At 42.9% G+C, this 18,289-nt stretch overlaps 1 protein-coding gene across 6 annotated transcripts in view; it reads left to right on the top strand.

The window, feature by feature from the left end:
- RUNDC3B (RUN domain containing 3B) overlaps window positions 1-12,377 on the top strand; it is a 103,010-nt gene extending 90,633 nt beyond the window's left edge. For all 6 annotated transcript variants that reach the window (XM_019497757.2, XM_059729035.1, XM_059729039.1 and 3 more), the window contains 2 exons: window positions 2,117-2,232; window positions 9,955-12,377. In XM_019497757.2, the coding sequence (XP_019353302.2) occupies window positions 2,117-2,232; window positions 9,955-10,100 (262 nt within the window). In that variant the 3' untranslated portion in view covers window positions 10,101-12,377. The remainder of the gene's footprint in view (window positions 1-2,116; window positions 2,233-9,954) is intronic.
- Window positions 12,378-18,289: the final 5,912 nt, after the last annotated feature.

Genomic DNA, 18,289 nt, shown 5'->3' with positions numbered 1-18,289 from the left:
TGTTTGGCTTTATCATGTGTACAAAGGAAATGGTAAGTGTTCTGCTTTATTGCTGAGTTCATCTTCGCATAGTTTCACTATCATTAATTAAAGTGTGTTTGGAGTGGTGCGGAGTACAAGCTAATACGGTGACATAATTACCCAATGGGAATAAGTTTTCAAAATTACCCAGTGGTAATACATTTCATTTTCCTTATCTTGAGCAACTTTGGCCTTCTGTCCTCCTTCTCTGCTGAACATACTAATCATGGGAACACAGTGTGTCAGTGGTTTTACAAATGAAAAAGTTCCTTTGCTGCACCATTTGCTTCCCAGTGTGTGTTGTGCATCAGCCAAGGTCTTTGATGGTATATTCAAGAGATACCATCAGTCCTCTTTCATGTTGTCTTAACCTGTCTCTTGTCAACAACTGTCTTGCCCATTTTCCAGTCTGCAAGGCCTATACAGCATCAAAACAGTAGGTTCTGGACAGTAACATGACTGAATATACCAGTCTGTTCAGTTTGTTATCCACACCAAATGCCTTTTCTTCATCCTTTTTCAGGGATTTTGCTATGGCAGGAGGTGCTTTCCCTGATACCTCTGGTAGTGGTTAGAAAAAAAAGTTCACCTGTTTCTCAGGTTAATGGTTTCTATAGCAGTTATAAATCAGAAAGGAAGATAGAGCTGCACTTCAGAATTAAAGAGGCTCAACACCCTTATTTGCCATTGTCAGGGTCTGTAAAATACTAAAGCAGATAATCTTAGTTTATCCATCTTCCTACAGTGCTCTTCAGTCCATCTTTGTGAGTTGGGGTTATTTTAAGACTTCTGTATATCAACTAGTTCTGCTCTGGGAAAGGCTCCCTGCCTAATGATCTACTCGTAGCTTAGGTGGGTTTCCTCCTTTCAGCCCTTATTTTATTCTATTGGTACTTTACAAAGTGAGAGGGGACCTGGCCTAAACTAGCATGTTAGATCCCACATGCAAAGACACTTTTGGTACCAGGATGATGATTTACTGAGGTCAGTAAAGGACCCTAGGTTTTGACCAGGAAGAGTTTACTACTCTGCATTCCCTTTATTTCACAACACTGATGGTGGATGGTCCTTCCATACTAAGAAGGGTCATCCTCATTCAGCAGAAAAAAATTGATCATACCTGGCAAAGTGAACCAGTTTTTCAGCTAGCTTTAGGTAAGGTATCTCAGCCCAGAGCAGTCTTCCATTCTAGCTATACTAGAACATCTATTGGAGCTGACACAGACAGACCTATTCATCAGTTTAATTAAAGTATACCTGGCAGTTGTCAGAGGCCACCACCCTGTAGTTAATAGCTTTCACATGTTAGTCTTTTTTCACCTAGCAGCCCTGAGATTCCTCAAGTGCCTGACAATTTTTTTTCCCTTCTGAGTAGCCCTGTTCTACAGTGGAGCCTAAATTTGTTCCTGGTATCTAGTGAGGCCACCATTTGAAACAACGGCATTTGTTTTACCTTTCCATAAAAATAGCGTTGTAAGATCCAAACCCTCATGGCAGCTCCTCCTTTTCTGGTTTTTTATTTAGACATGCATGGATACTTACCCCAAAAAAGAAATTTATTACTGGTAACTTAAGTTCTTTAAGATGTGTCCTGTTCCCTTCCCCTATTCCTTGGAATTATGTGCAATATATAACTGTGGTTGAGAAGAAATATAGGAGCAGAAAGGGACCAATACCTATTGCTTCCTCAAGTATGGGGCATGAGGAGGGGCAAAGCTACAGCATATCTTACAGTTAAGGCAAAATTATCTCTGATGGAATGCTTGAAGCACCCGTGCACTCTCAGGGAGGATGTGCAGATAAATACCACTTTTCAAAGAACTCAAATTACTGACAAGTAACCTTTTTTTGGATCATTTGTAGTGAAAACCCCATGTTTTATTTACTACAATTTCTCAGTTTTTTTTCTCCTCCCTCTCTCCAGTGGGTTCACCAAATTTGTTCGCTAATTTATTGTAGAGAACAAAAGTGAAGATGAATGAAGAAGAGGCAAGATTTATCTGGCTGCCTTTTAAAAACAGGATATTGAAGGTTTAAACAGAATGTCATGAACATTCCCTTGGAATTTTAGGAAAAAATATGGTTTGTCTTGCAGGAAAAGTTTTCAAAGTCTGGACCAGCTCTCAGCAGATGTTAGCTTTTCTCAGACATCTCTGGATCCAGGTCATTCACAAGATGGAAAGCAGGATGGAATAAATTTACTAAATGAAGGTAAAATGCTTGTCTGCCAGTTCCACTTTTTCACCTTTATCTCAGTTCTGACTAAATACTTACAAATATTCTGCAGTCAAGGTATCTTGCTTTGTCCCTGTAAAGTAAGTCCTAGGGATGTGTAAGTAAATGAAATTCATTTTTCTCATTGTTAATGTGGTGATTACTCTGAATTCCCCAAGCACCTTATTGAAAATATATATATGCATGTATCAGTAGTCCCAAAGAAAACTAAGTATTAGGGCTGCGCAAAATTTCGCCGGCTGTTTCATTTCGACGCTGTTTCGACTCGTTTCGAGCTCGAAACAGCAAAATCAAAACAGAACAAAGTGCTTTGAAACAGCCTCGAAATGAAACGAGAACAGATGAAACTTTTTGAAAGTTTTGAAACGTTTTGAGTTTTGAAGCTCAAGCTGGGCTTGCCTTCAGGGAAACAGAAAGTAAGGAGAGGGAGGAGGAAGAGCGGGGAAGGACCGCTCTCATATTGACTGTGTAGCTGGCCAGTGGCTGTCATCCTTCCCTGAGGTCCCTTCCAATCCTGGTGCTCTTGGGGAGGGACAGAAAAACAGCATAAAAGGCAGCATTGTTTGAACTGGCCTGCTTTCTGTCACCCATGTCATGAGTTTTGCTTGTCAGCAGCCTGAGGTGTAGTTTTCCAGAAACCCCCTGCACCTATCTCCTTGAAAGCTGGCAGGCTTTGAGGCCTGAGCAGAGGCTACCATCCCTACAGTTTTCACCCCCCTTTGCCTTAACAGACACACATGACACAAGTTTTGCTTTCAAGGCTGACATGCAGTTTCCCAGAAACCCCTCCACCTGTTTCCTTGAAACCTCAGAAGGGGCTACCATCTCTGCAAGTTTCATGTGAATCAGGATAGAAATGACAAAGTTATAGGCAGTTTTGTGCTTCCCCATTATAGCCTATGGGCGAACTGTCGAAACAGTTTCAAGTAAAGAAACGGAACAGTAGTTTCAAAACTAAATGAAACTTGAAACAAAACATTGTCCCTTCGAAACGTTGAAACAGAAGTCGAAACGAAATAGCGCTGTTTCGCGCGTCCCTAATAAGTATGTGACATCATGCTTTGTGTTCAGATCTAGATTTGCTCTGGTCTGAATGTAGGGCCCCCTCTACGCATGTAGGTAAAGATGCAGTTGGATCTAATGCAGGATTCAAACAATTGCACCTCCTGCTGTGCCACACGTGCATTGCAGCAGGTACAATGTAGATTGTAGATCCAGTCACACCTTTATTGCCAGCGTAGGGGGCCACATGCAGCCAGGAGCATGTGTTCCCACAAGTGATGGGACTCTTGGTCCCAGCTGCGTCTCACGTGAGGTGCAGCCAGGGCCAAAAGCCCCATATGGACCAGGGTTTTCTCGCACCCCTAAACCTTGGGGATCATGTCAGTCATGATCCCCAAGGCTCAGGGTTTTCATGCTGGGCATGATGCACCCCTGCAGCTGGAAGTCCTGCCAGCTGATATGGCTCCCAGCCACAGGGCCCTGTTACACATGCAAATTAAAGCTTAATAGCAACCAGCTATAAAGCTAGTACACATTTTTTAGGTCTAGCTTTATAGCTGGTTGGAGCTTTTTATCATGTGATAGGTACTTTGGACATATAGCTGGTCTTAAGTTAACTGCATAATTAAGTTAATTGCATGATGCCTGTAATGTGGAGAAGGGGCATGAATGTTACAAACTTACTCCCCCACCATAATACTAAAGAATATGTGGTATCACCTGCCATCTTTCTGTTACAGTTAACCTTAAATTATGTGAGTCTCTGGGTGGGATTATGGAATAAATAGCCTCAGTTTATACTTTTTAAATGAAAATATCCAGGCATTGGACTTTTCTGCCTCCCTTTCAGTGTTGTACTCCCCCTTTTCATTTGGCATTCAGCAGCTGTTTTTGCCTGTGACTACATGTGTCTCCATGTGTTTTTCATTAAAATTAAGGTAGACCGGTACCGACAGAGAGAGGTGGCTAGCAGGGTTAATCTGAAGTCAGGCAGAAGGCAGGATAGATTTGCACATTATAGACTCATCATCATTGACAATCCTTCGCAGTTGAGGATGATTGTCTTCCATGATTGCCTTATCTGTGGCCTGAAGGCTAATGCTGATTGTTAGCTAATAAAAACCTATGATTCTGGACTAGCTTAGGGATTGACATGACGCATCATTTGATGAGTGACAGAAAGGCTTTATTTACTACAAGTATTCAAAGTCAAATGAGCCCAAACCAAAGCAAAGTCCAGTAATTAGCTATAAGGTGATGATTTTTCACCAAGCAGGCTGCGAGAGAAATGGTCCGTTTTTTCCAGCTTCTTGAGCTAGCTGGGGTGCAGCAGCAGTTCTTTTCAGAGGGATCTTTCATTCCTGAAGCGCGTGCTGTTAGCTGTTTTCACTTCATTCTTACACCCTTAGTCCAGCATCTTCAAAGTGTTCTTGTAGTTGTGTAAATAGAGAGAGAGAGTAACTGACAGGAAAATCCTGTTAATCAAACTGCTCATTATTGGTTATCAGAAAGTTCCAATTTGAATGAATCACCTTCCTTGGTGACGAGAGGTTATCCATTTCTACTAAGTCTGGAACATATCAAGAAACTGATTAACAACCAGAAAAAACACAAGGTTTTGGAGAGTGTCCTTGGAAAATCAAGGGAACCTGTAGCCAAAACAGAAGTAAACCAGGAGGAGACATCTATCCCATATGGAGAATGACTCTTTCTGTTCATAACATGAGTTAATTGCAAAAGAAATATATACCATACTAATTAATCACAGATAGACATTTCACACGGTTACATACCAGACAACTAGGAGCCTGCTTGAAATCGTCATGAATATAGTAAGATAAGCTGGAAGGGATGCCTCATTATTTCTTCTTAGGTGGCCTAGCCATGAACTCGCATCCTCTTGCACTGTGCAGTTGGCATCAGTATTTTGTATTTTAACTTTTGAGAGTAGGTCCCAGCTTTGCATGAGTTTTAGAGTCATTGCCAAGGATCCTGGATTTCCCTGATAAAAAAAAATTTCAAATTCTCTGATAAAACCCCCCCAAATCCGTGACTTAAATTAAAGGTCTCCCACAGCCCCCACAGCCCTGCTGGTGCCCCTCACTCCCCCCCTGTACACCCCACCCTGCCCCTTGCCCCACAGCCCCTGCCCCTGAGCCCTGCCAGAGGGGCCCCCGGCTGCCAGGGCTGTGGGGCCAGGGACCTGGGTCCGCAGCCCCCTGCCCCCAGCAGAAGGCAGTGGCTGCTGCAGCAGAAGCAGCACAAAGCCAGCCCCCGCACTGTTGCAGGCTTGGGCGGGGCTGACTTCTGGTCCCCTCCAGCCCTGCCGGTGCCCCCCAGCCATGACCCGCAGCCCCCCAGCCCTGCTGAAGGGAGCCCCTGCCCCCTGCAAGCCCTACTTACCTCACAGGCTCCAGGGGCAAAGAGCAAGCCTGAGCTGAGCCGGGGCTGACCGAGAGCCTCGGTTGCTGTCATTCCCCCTCTCCCTCTTCCTCTGGGCAGGGCTGGGGGTTTCTCGCCCCTTTTGCAATCAGCTCTTGCAGGCAGGATCTCTGCTGGCCTGCAGAGCTTGTTGCAAAAGGGGGAAATCTGTGAGTTTCTCGCTAAAAGGGAAAATCGTTTTTTTTCTCTTTTTTTCCATGGGAAATGGAAGCCTGGATCCTTGGTCCTCTCTGACCTTGGTCTGACAAGGCCAATGCTGGGTCAACAAGTTTTATTGTGGGTGCTCTGGTTTCTTGACTCAGTCCGTGACACGCTGTTTCTGCCACTTCTGCTTTTCTGTCTCCCGTTGTCATCATGACATTTCAAAGTACTGAGATTCTTGCAGCAGACTCTTCCTCCATTCAGGGCAGCCCTGGGCAAAAGTCTCCCATGAGTTGATGTCACTGTTGCAATTTTTCATGTTGGCCTTGAGGATATCTTTGAAGTGCTTTCTCTGCCCTCCTTTCGAGCATACACCTTCACTGAACTGGGAGAATAACACTTGCTTTGGGAGTCTGGAGCTGCACATCTGGATGGCATGGTCAGCCCAGCACAGTTCATGTTGGATGATCATTGCCTCAATGCTCATGGTGTTTGCTTGTGAGAGGATGCTAATGTTGGTGCATGTGTCCTCCCATTGGATTTGAAGGATCATTTGCAGACAGCATTGATGGCACTTTGCCAGCAACTTTAGGTGTCTCCTGTACGTTGTCCACATCTCAGCTCCATACAGTAAAGTGGGGATTACGACTGCTTAATAAACCATGATCTTGGTTTTGAATCTGATGTTGCAATCTTCAAACACCCGGTCTCTCAGGTGTCCAAAAGCTGCACTTGCACGTTTGAGGCGATGTTGGATTTTTTCATAGATGTTAGCCTTCTGTGAGAGACGGCTTCTGTGATATGGGAAATACTCAACATTCTCTAGAGTCTCACCATGAACCTGAATTACTGGAGGTCGGGACTGCTCGTTAAGAGCTTGTTGATGCAGGACCTTAATTCTTGTGACTGCTACGTGCCAGTCTCATTTTCTTGTATGCCTTGGTAAAGATGTCGATGATTATCAGTGTACTAGAACTTGATGGTGGAGGTCAAGGTGGTCTTGGTTTTGGCTCACAGTCATCTGAGATTAAATAGTTTACCATCCTTTCGGTAGTTTAGCTCCCTTCCAGCTGGAAGCTGGCTGGTGGTCAGATTTAGAGTTGCAGTAAGGAATATCAAGAGGCATGTTGGAGTGATGACACAGCCTTGCTTAACTCTTGTCTTTAGCCTAAATAGATCCACTACTGAGAACACCACTCACATACTGTCACGGAGCCAGCAAAGAATGGTGACAAATTTTGGTGGGCATCCATACTTCAGAAGGATCCTCCACAGCACTTCTAGGGTTGAGAGTCGAAGGCTCTCATGAGGTAAAAGAAGGCCATGTGGAGAGGTTTGTTATTCCCAGCATTTTTCCTGCAGCTGGTGAGCAGTGAAGATCATGTCAGTTGTCTCTTGATGCCCTAAACCACGCTGAGATCCCAGGAGCAGCTCTTCAGCAAGTGGAAGGAGAGAGTTCAGGAGAGTTCTTGCAATGCACACGTTCTCTCCTGTGGTGGACAGCAAAGTGATACCTCTGTCATTTCTACAGTCAGACTTGTCTCCTTTCTTGAAGTTTGTCATGGTCATGGTGTTTCATATAGACTAACGAGATCTATATAGATAGCATAAGCTTTTGTAAGCAGTAGGTTTACTTCATCAGGTGCTGTGAGGGGACTGAAAGCCAGCAGTTAGCATAAACCTTCTTTCCTTTGAAAGGCTTTCTGCTTCTCAGAAAATTCAAGTGCTCCACCTTGTGGTAAATGTGAAGAATCAGGAGAATTCTAAGAAATACTTAAATATCTAAACTTACTATAAAGATTTCCTTATTCCCTCACAACCTGGCCATGGGTAACTTGTGAAACAGAGAACTTTATTCATCTGTAAAATTCCTTCTGTTTGACGGACGTTGCTAAAGCCATGATCAAGCTCTATCATCCTCTCCCCCCCCCCGTTAAAAAAAAATAATTAAAAAGGGTTATGTAAACAGAGCTTAGCTGGTTTAGAGCAGTTGAAAAAAATCAGCTACCAGTGCTGATCTGGCAGTGGCTAATGTTGAGAAGAGTTCTGTGCACATCTTTTATTATCAACCAAGAATAATTCAGCAAAGATAATCCTTTTGGGCTGACATGTTACATGTTCTTCTATGCTTATAACAGCGTTTGGGTTTTTTACTACATTTGACAACAGTTTACTTATCTATTCAGGAATAGATCTGTCAAGCTATTAAGAGCTCTTACAGATACTTGAAGTTAATCTCTAAATACTGTTCAGGTTTTGCAGTAATCCGTACTTGTAAAATGAACTATTTCAATTCAGTATTACCTTCCCTGTGACCCAGCAACCAGTACTACTTGTATAATGCTTGAAGACTTGAAGATGTACTTTTGTAAATTTGTGTATAAAGTAGAGGTGCACCAATAAATATCTGATATCTGATCAGTACTGATACAAAGAAAATTGTCTATATCAGATATTGGCCCGACGGGGCCAATAAATGCCTGTGCTGTGCGCAGCTGCAGCGCAGCATGGGGCAGAGCTGGCAGTGTGGCGAGCTGCCTCCAGCTGGGCAGTCAGAAGGGAAGTGAGGAGGGGCTTACCACAAGGGACTTACCACCTGATGGCAGCTGTATGGATATCTGATCAGTATCAGCTGATAAGCCTCCTTAAATATCGGCTATTGGTATTGGCCCCCAACATCTCTATCAGTGCACCTCTAGTATAAAGTGTTGAAGGTCATTGTAGAAGTTGAAATCTAACTTTTCAGTTGTCAAATCCAACTGCTGCCTTAGAGGGTACTATGCCACCCTGAATACCCAGCAGCAACCATTTCCATCTTGATATTCCTACTACCCCTGCCAGGTGACATGAATACCCATACTTCAGGCACTAAAAATTAGTAGCTCCCTTTTGGTGGCCTGGTTTGTAAGTTCCTGGGCCTTCTGTCAGCTTTCAAATTCAGTTCGAGATGACAGTCACCCAAACTGTACTCATCGCTTTTTTGGTGCCTGTTGGCATAGGAGGAAGGCAAGATGATCTTTATGGACAGGTGTCTGCATCAAAAGTAAATCATTACAGTTGGCACTAATTAGTTCCACTGTTGGCAATCTGAGCAGGATAGGGAACATGAGTATATTCTTCATTTAGCCTCATCTAGATTTCAGATCAGGTTTTAGGCATGGTAGGACAGTATGTGAGAGTTTGTGCAAACTAATGTACCTTATGATTCCATCTTCCTGGACTATAAATCTAGTATCTTTTCAATGGGAAAGTATTAAGAAGGATGAAAAAGAAACATGTTCAAAATAGTAATGACTGATTTCAATGTTTTTTCCTCTGTGGAGATTCAAAGCAACATACTTCTAGTTATAATGTTATTCTGGCAACGTGCTATTAATACGTGATTAATACTGAAGTAGGTTTGGAATGTTGTAGCCATGGTAGTCAGGAAATGTCTGGGACAAGGCTTTTTTGTATTATATTTTTATTGGATCAACTATATCGTTGCGAGAGCTGTTAGACAAGCATCAAGTGCCCTTCCTCAGCTCTGAAGGAGGAGCAGATGCAGGCTTAGCTAAATATCAGAAAAAAAGTCTCCATGAAACTACAAATAGTCTGCTTGGAGGGGTGGAGGAAGGCTGTGAACTGGAGTTATTATGGGAGTAGTATTACACAGCTGTGTAAATCACTTTTGATATAGGGCATAGTTGCATGCCTCAAATTACTCGAGGGGTATAGGTTGCAGCCGTGTTGGTCTAAGGACATAGGTAGACAAGGTTCTTTGGGTAAATCTATTATCTTTTATGAAACCAACTCAGACATTTGGAAAAATTCTTTGTAAGCTTTTAGGTACAAAAGAGCATGGACCAACTGCAGATGCTTCCTTAGCCTGACAAAGGTTATTGGTACCCAAAAGAATTTTTCCAACTATTTCAGTTGGTCTAATAAAAGATATCAGATTTACCCAAAGAACTTTGTCAAATTACTTGATACATTTTTGCACACAGTTGTATTTGTGGCATTGTGATAAATGAGTTTCTAGATTTCTGCTTCTTCAATGTTACCTGAGTTCAGGTAAATCTAGTGTTAAGACTCGCACTATAATACTGATTAGCTTAATTTATTTTTTAACAGGAAAAGAGGACACCCCATCACTGCTTGGTCTCTGTGGCTCTCTGACGTCAGTAGCAAGTTACAAATCTCTCACAAGTCTGAAATCAAGTGAATATCTTGCGAGTCCCACAACAGAGATGACAAGTCCAGGTCTAACTCCATCCTGAGCAGATATACGTAATGAAGGGGTTTTATGTTGTATGCATTCAATTTACATTCCATAATTAGACTTGCTATGAAGACATTTAAAAATTCAAGCAAGCTAAAGAATCTGCTGCTTTATTTTGTCCTTTTTTCTGTAATTATGTGTTTAAAAAAACCACAAATAATATGTGTTATCTATCACATCCTTTGTCGTTCTTCTTTAACAGGAATGTACAGATTTCCTTTTTGAAACCTTTTATTATTTGAGATTCTCAGTCAGGTACAGAATTTTGTGCGATAAAGGTATGAATTAATACATCGTAAAAAAAAAAATCAACAACAAAAAAACCAGATTAAATTAGCCTTCTATTTAACTGCCATGATCTGTGTTACCCTGCCAGAGCTGATAACTTCCCTCTGCTCTTAACCAGAGCACTTCTCTACAGTTATACATGTTGCCAACATTTGCAGAAAAGGCATGAAATCCACTCTTGACGGGTAAATAAATATTTAATTTCTAAATATTTTATGTTTAAAAATGTAATTTTTTTGTGTATATTTGTTCTATTATTTATGTGGATTCTCAAATAGTTTATTTTATTCTACTGAGATGATTTATTCAGCTTCTTTTGAAACATTGACTAAGTGTTAAATTTGTATCCCAGTTATCATTATGCCACTTGGAGATGACCAATGTTTATTTAGTTTCTCATCATGAAGAATATATCCCTACTTCTTGATCGTGGGACAGAGTAACAGAGCTACTTCCAAGCTTACGAAAGGATTTGAAGGCAAGTCGATAAATGATTTGCATAATCCAATTTAGGGAAAACTTTGCAATGTGAAAAGTAGGTAAACTTGATTTTTGGCGTTATCTTCCCTTAATGCAAAGGGTAGAGGAAAGTCAAAGAATAGGACTAAGAAATGGGGTAGTGTTAGGACTTATTATAGCTGGGGGGAGGGAAGGGGGGATCTCTTTTCATGTTTACTTGTGAAGAATTCAGGGCATTTTTTTAAAAACTTAAATTTAGATTGGATAATTGACTAAATGAATGCCAAATTCTCACATTTACTTTTTTTTTCTCATTCATGAAGTAGTTTGATAGGTATTTGCTTGATTATACAGTTCAGTAACACTTAAAAGTGAATCCTTTAAAATTCTGTCACTGATTAAACTATTGATACAAATTATTTGGAAGGATTTTAAAACAAAACTAAACTTTCCAGATGATCCCACCCTTTTTAAAGTTTGCAAAATAATTTTTGTATTGCAAACTATATTCTTAATTCTTTGTAAAATTTACTGAATCCTTTATCTAAGAATTTTGCTAGTCAGGGTAGTGCTTATTAGTCCCATTGATAACTTTTTAAACAAAATGTAAGTGCATGCAAGTGTTGCATTTATTAATCATGAGGGAAATGCTTTGTTGTGCCAAAGATGTTTCATAAACTGTTTACATGAGTGGCTACAAAACTTCTAGGGATCCTTAATTACAGCTTACTTTCAGGATGTTGTTTACAATAGACACTACTTGCTATGCTGCCTGCTTCATTTGACTAGCCATACAGAGAAATGTGCCTCTTGTAACGTTGCCCTTAGCACTACTGCTGTAGCTTGGCAGGGTAAAGAATAGGAATTTAATCAATCATTTCTGCAAACAGAACAATGCAAGATGTAGATGGTGCGTGTGATAGTATACGTCTCCAGAAATAACTATAATGATTTCTGAAATACAATTTGAACAGTAGCGCTCTTTTCTTAAGGTCTACCAGAATGCCTGTTATCACATACAGTAATTGCCTGGTCCTTGCACTAAGCCCCTGCTCTGTCATGGCAGTCCAGTAGTTTTTTTGAAACAATATTAATTAAATATTAGTTTGTAAACTAAAGATGCATTTTTAATATAAACAACAAAGGAATCAGGATTTCGTTAAGTTAACTTTCCATGTTTATGTATGGTAACTTCAGCAGTCTGCGTGCTGTTATCTAAACAGTTCTTCTCCCTGTTCTTTGGCTATAATCATGATTTTTAGTCATGTTAGCTGATGGCTCTCTTTTTGGAGCGACTAGGGTAAAATTCATGCAGTGTCATATAAGTACGTCTTTTCTGTAGTATGTTTCACACCAGTAGTAGTTAGTAAATGTCAATGTTTGTGCATGGGAAACTGGCTGTATGTCTCTCTTCTAAATGCTGTCCATATTTCAAAAATATCTGAACAAAAATAAATGCCTAAATTTGTATTTTGTTGCCTTGTGCATCATAACTGTTGCATGTAAATTAAACTTTTTTGTACTATCATCACTTACCAGTTCCTATCTTTGTACTATTCTGTTTTTTAACTATTTATTATAATGAATCCAATTTATAAAAAAAAACAAAATATAACCTTTAAAGAAACATTCAATCCCCAAAAGTGTATATAAAAACAGACATTTATCTTCCATCAGCAATGCTCCTTTGATCCAACTCAATGTCCACAGGGGAAGTCTCGTGTTCTTTTCTATTCCTTCACTCTGCTAACGACATTTTATATTTTATAGTTGGTGTCAAGTTTCTGTGTTTTCATGTTTACATGTCACCTAATTAATAATTCACATCCCTCCTTTTCCTCAGAATTCTGCATAAAATAAGTCCCACTATCTTCTACCCATCTCTGCTTTTGGGTATCAAATTCATTCCAAATTTTTTGACTGTTAGTTCATAGAAACTGCACTCCTTCAGTATTAAAAAAAAAAAATTTCAGACTTTTTTGGAGGTGTAAGAAGATTATTTTTCCAACAGATTGCAAGGACTTTCACCACATTTTAAGTAAGCATCTTATTTTATTTTTCTATCCTGTAGAACACTGACTTGATGACAGCTTTTCAATTACTAAAACGTCCCAAACTTTGTGACGCCAATCAGCAATTTTAGGGGTATCATACTTTGTCTAGGTTTTTGCGGTTGTAATTGATGAGCTATTATTTCCTTTGTATATGTCTTATATGTAATAGAATTCTCGTGGGTAGGGACCTACTGCATTCATGGCAGAAGTGAAGTGCGCTGTGGCTCCTTTAATATTGCAGGTTCCCCCATGGCACCCCTCCCACCCTCGGATTGGTGGAGGGGCTCTGCTTCTGGCTCGCTTCTGATCAGCAGGGAGGCAAAATTAAATATGGCGCTGGTTTTGCCTCCGGCCACCGATTGGCTGAGGTGCCCAGATGGCCCTGCTGTTTCCTACTGACTGGTGGGGAGGCAAAAACAGTGCCATATTTAAAACTCTGGTTTCAGCTTCCCTGCTGATGAGGGAGTGGCAGGGTCCTTTGCTAATCAGCAGCCAGGGGAGTGGCAGGTAGGAAGGTGCATGCAGGGGAACATGCTGCTGCACACTCTATTTCCTCTGTGATTTTGGTAGGTTCCTGCTTACGGGGAATACTAAAGGCTTATCCGATAGCTAGTATCCTGTTTTCTTTATCATGTCTCCAATCTTTTTCCAGAACAGTTTGATTCTAGCACATGTCCACCATATGTGCTAGAACCTCCCATCTGGCCACACTCTCTCTCCAAAGATTTAGCCATTCCTGTACTATAAAAATGTTTTAGTGTGGTGAGATACCATCACTTAAAATTTTGTCATGCACGTAGATCTGTGAGGGCCGTCTATTTGAGATGACCTTTCAATTTTCATTGCTAACTTTTGATCCAGTATCTATATCTTGTTTTGTTATAATGTTTTTTTTCTAGAAAATTAGGGCTGGAAGGAACCTCAGGAGGTCATTTTGTCTAGCCCTCTGCTCAAAGCCAGGACCATCCCCAGCCATATCATCTCAGTAAAGGCTTTGTCTAGCCAGGTCTTAAAAACCTCCAAGGATGGAGATTCCACATGTGAGTGGCCTGTTCCAGTGCTTTACTATGTTCCTGGTCAGAGATTTTCCTGATATCTAACCTAAACTTCCCTTGCTGCATTTTGAGACCATTTCTCCTTGTTCTGCCATCTGCCACCACTGAGAACAGTCTAGCTCAAGGGTGGACAGTTATTTTGGGTGGAGGGCTGCATGGGCAGCCCCACCTCTTGACAGTTGCCCCTCCTTCTAGTCACTAATTTGGGACTGGAAGTCCTGCCCCTAACCCTGAACTTTGCCATTGGAAGTCCCTCTTCTTGTTCCCTGGAAATACACTTTTTGGGAGAGGGGTTGCCATCACAGAACCATAAAAAAAACAAATCATACAATAAAAGTCAAACATCTACTATAACATATTTTAAATTTATTGCAAAAATTGTTTTTATGATTTGTATTGATGTAACGTATATAGTTATTATGCATTCACATTATGTAACGTGAATGCATAATAACTCAATAAATTGTTACTCTTGTATATTGTGTGCAGGGGTGTATGGTGAGGTGTGTGTGTAGGGTGGGGTGGGATGGGAGTGTGGGGAGGTGTTAGGGGTTTGAGGGGGTGTGGTTGTGTGGGGGGTCAGTAGGGTATGTTGGTGTGTTGTTGGGGGTAGGATGTGGGTGTGGTATTTGGGGTGAGGGAGGGTGGGGGTGTGAGGATCCCTGCACTCCCCCCATGGTGCACCAGCAGGCAGGGGTGCTGGTGCCCAGCAGCATGTGGCTCCAGTCTGCACTGCACATCATGGTATGGAAGTACAGCGCCTGCTGGGCCATCTCTATCACCAGTGCTGCCGATCATGCATGCGTAGCCCCTACACTCATGTGCCACAGGAAGGAAGCTCCAGGCGCTGGAGCTGCCTAATTTCTGCTGCTTTCTGCTGCACAGGTCCTGGGAGTCTGCAGGGGCCAGGGCTCCCCTCCACTTCCAGCAGAGTCCCAGGATCTGCACAGCAGGAAGCAGTGCAGGTAGCCAGCTCTAGCACCCAGAGCTTCCCTCCCATGGCACTCAAGTGCAGGGGCAGCACATGTGCAGAGGGGAGTGCTGGTGACAGGCAGCCTAGCATGGGCCGCACTCCTCACCGCAATGTGCAGGGCTGGCTGTAGCTGCGTGCCATCAGGCACCAGCACCTGCGCTGGGCAGGAGCACCCCTGCCGCTGCCTGCTGGGGCTGTCCACCCCTTTGGTTTTCCTCCACTGGACTCTCTCCAATTTCACTATGTCTTCTGTAGAGGGGGGCCCAAAAGTGGACACAGTACTCCAGATGTGGCCTCACCAGTGCCAATAGAGGGGAATAATCACTTCCCTCAATCACTTACTAATACAGCTCAGTATACTGTTAGCCTTCTTTGCAACAAGGGCACACTATTGGCTAGTTCAGCTACTTGGCTGTATCCACCTTCTTGTCCGCTCTAAACCCCAGGTCCATTTCTGCAAAGCTACTTCTCAGCCAGCCAGTCAGTCAGTCCTGTTTGTACTGATGCATAGTATTGTTTCTGTCCTAAGTGCAGGACTTTGCACTTGTCTTTATTGAACCTCATGAGATTTCTTTTAGTCCAGTCCTCCAATTTATCAAGGTCTCGCTGAACCCTAGCTCTACCCTCCAGTGTATCTATTCCCCCCAGCTTGGTATCGTCTGCAGACTTGCTGAGGGTGCGCGCCATCTCATCCTCCAGATGGTTGAAGAATATATCGAACAAAATTGGCCCCAGGACCAACCCCTGGAGTACTCTACTTGATACTGGCTGCCACACATTCATTACTACGTACTGAACTCAATGAACCTGCCAGTTCTCTATCCATCTTACAGTCCATTCATCCAACCCGTACTACTTTAGCTTGCCTGTAAGGATGCTGTTTGAGACCATATCAAAAGCCTTGCTAAAGTCAAGTTATACCACATGAGCTGGTCTGTCTGTGTCCACCAGCCATCTCATCATAGAAGGTAATCAGTTTGGTCAGGCATGGTTCTCTTCCTTTCTTCCATCCTTGAAAAGCAGTTTATTAATAATAAATAAAGTATATTAGTGCTTTAACATTTACATAATTGCTGTAATTGCTACAAGGACATTGTACAGTCAGTAATAGGAAATTGTGAGTTCTTAATATGTGGTCCATATTGTGAACTTTCAGCATCTATTTTAGACTCTTAATTGATAAATGAGGGAGCTTGGCTTTTTAATTTTAATGCATCATTCTGGATTCTTTGATACAGAAAATCCATTTAATAAAGAATTTCATACAGTGAAAATGAATGTTTCTGACTAAACCAATGCAACCACTGAATGTTTATATTAAAACCAGGAAAGGAAATGATGGTTTAATGAGCTCCAAAGACTGGGGCAATGTCACAAGGTGGTATTGAAGCTAAGAGTTTAACAGTGTTTGAAAGCTTATTGGACATTTGTGATTAACTGATTTCCATACTTTAACTAAGTTGGGTGGGAGCATTTGTTTAAAATTTGCTTTGGGGCATAAGGTCAACCAATAAAAAGAATGCTCTGCTATTTTATACTAAGGCATTTCTTGTACCTGTCTCTGAAGCATGCTGCTGAAGACAAGACACTTAACAAGGACCATTCGACTGATGTACTGCGGTAGCTCTAGATACTGAAGTAGCACAAATGGCATAAATTCACTTAACTGTAGAAAGTCAGCAGGAGGGCAAGGATTAGTATCAGTGGAACAGAGCAGTTGTGTAAGTTTGGAAGTAAGACCAGGAGAGAATACCTAGGTTCAGAATGAAGGAAGCTCTGAATTACTGCAATGCAGAGAAACTGCAGTGGCTGCACATGGGCGACTGGTGCCTCTCGAGTTTGGTCCCCCAGCAACCGGTTACACAATTTTAGCGGGGGGGCACTAGCACTCTCCATGCCCCCTACCAACAGGAGCACTTGCTGTTAGAGGGGGTACCAGTGCCCCACATGTTCCCCCCTACATGTCACCTAGGGCTGCGTGCACCCCTCTGGGCAGAAAGCAGGGGAGGGGCCTGAGGCAACGCAACCCCAGACCCCTCCCCCATCATCTGCCCTGAGGTGCAGGGTCAGGGTGGGGCTTGGGCACCACAACCCAGCAGCATACACGCGTGCACTCTCAGGCCTCTCCCTACACCCAGAGGGGTGCTGTAGCTGCCACTGGCACAAAGCCCAGCTGGGGCTCTGAGTCTGGTGCATAGGGCCAGCAGTCAGGGAGACTTGGGGGGGCTATAGCCACCCCAAAATTCACCTTAGCCCCTCCCCGCCTGTAGCCACTCCTTCAGCACCACCAGGACCACTGTCTCCCACCCTGCATAGCTGAGCTCACCCTAGTTCCCCCTCCCCCAACAGCCCCCGCCTCCACTAGGAGGAGGCTGGTGCTGCCCCTGCAGCCAGCCCAGGCTTTAGGTAGCAGCTGCTAGCAGTGGAACTTGGGCTGGTTGCAGCAAAGCTTGCAGTCACCCAGCCACCTGCTAGGAGCAGCCTGGGCTCCATGGCTGGCAGCAGCTGCCCAGAGCCCAGGTGGGCGGAGGTGTGCTGAGTAAAATGGCCTCGCATGCCATGCTTTGGCATGTGTGCTGGGTGTTGCCTATCCCTACTCTAAGCCTCCGAACTAATGCTTCAGTTAAATTAAGATGGTGGATATATACCATTTTATACTGAAATCAGTGGAAGTTCTCCCTAGGTCTTGATCCTAATTTAATTTTTCTTACTGGCCAAGTTTGTGGACGATACCAAGTTATGGGGGAGCATGGTCACATTTGAAAGTAGGCTGCAGATGCAGGTGGACATGGACAGGCTGGCAAGTTGGGCACATTGGAACCAGATAAAGTTCAACATTGAGAAGTATAAAGTTCTCCATCTGGGGACAAACAATCCCCAACATACTTACAGGCTCAGTGGTGCCAAACTGACTGGCACCACGACTGAAAGGGACCTAGGGATAAGAATAGACCCATAGTATGAACGTGAGCCATTAGTGCGATGCTGTAGCCAGGGCAAACAATACTCTGTCATGCATCAACCAATGCATCTCAAACAAAACCAAGGAAGCGATTCTTCTACTTTAGTCAGCATTGGTGAGAGCACAGCTGGAGTACTGCATCCAATTCTGGGTGCCACACTTCAACAGGGATGTGGGAAAGCTTGAGAGAGTCCAGAGAAGGGCCACCCGTATGATCAGAAACTTGCAAGACAAACCATACAAGGAAGGGCGGAGGGACTTGGGCCTCTTCAGCCTAAAAAAGAGAAGGCTGAGAGGGGACTTGGTAGCAGCTTACCCCACTACTTCAGGGGAATACATCAAGGGCTTGGCAAACAACTGTTCACCAGGGCACCCTAGGGGAAAACTAGGAGTAAT

Source organism: Alligator mississippiensis, chromosome 5 (genome assembly GCF_030867095.1).
Source record: "Alligator mississippiensis isolate rAllMis1 chromosome 5, rAllMis1, whole genome shotgun sequence".
NCBI classification, from domain to species: domain Eukaryota; kingdom Metazoa; phylum Chordata; order Crocodylia; family Alligatoridae; genus Alligator; species Alligator mississippiensis.
The sequence above is the reverse complement of the archived record's forward strand: the minus strand, read 5'-3'. Positions and strand labels throughout refer to the sequence as shown.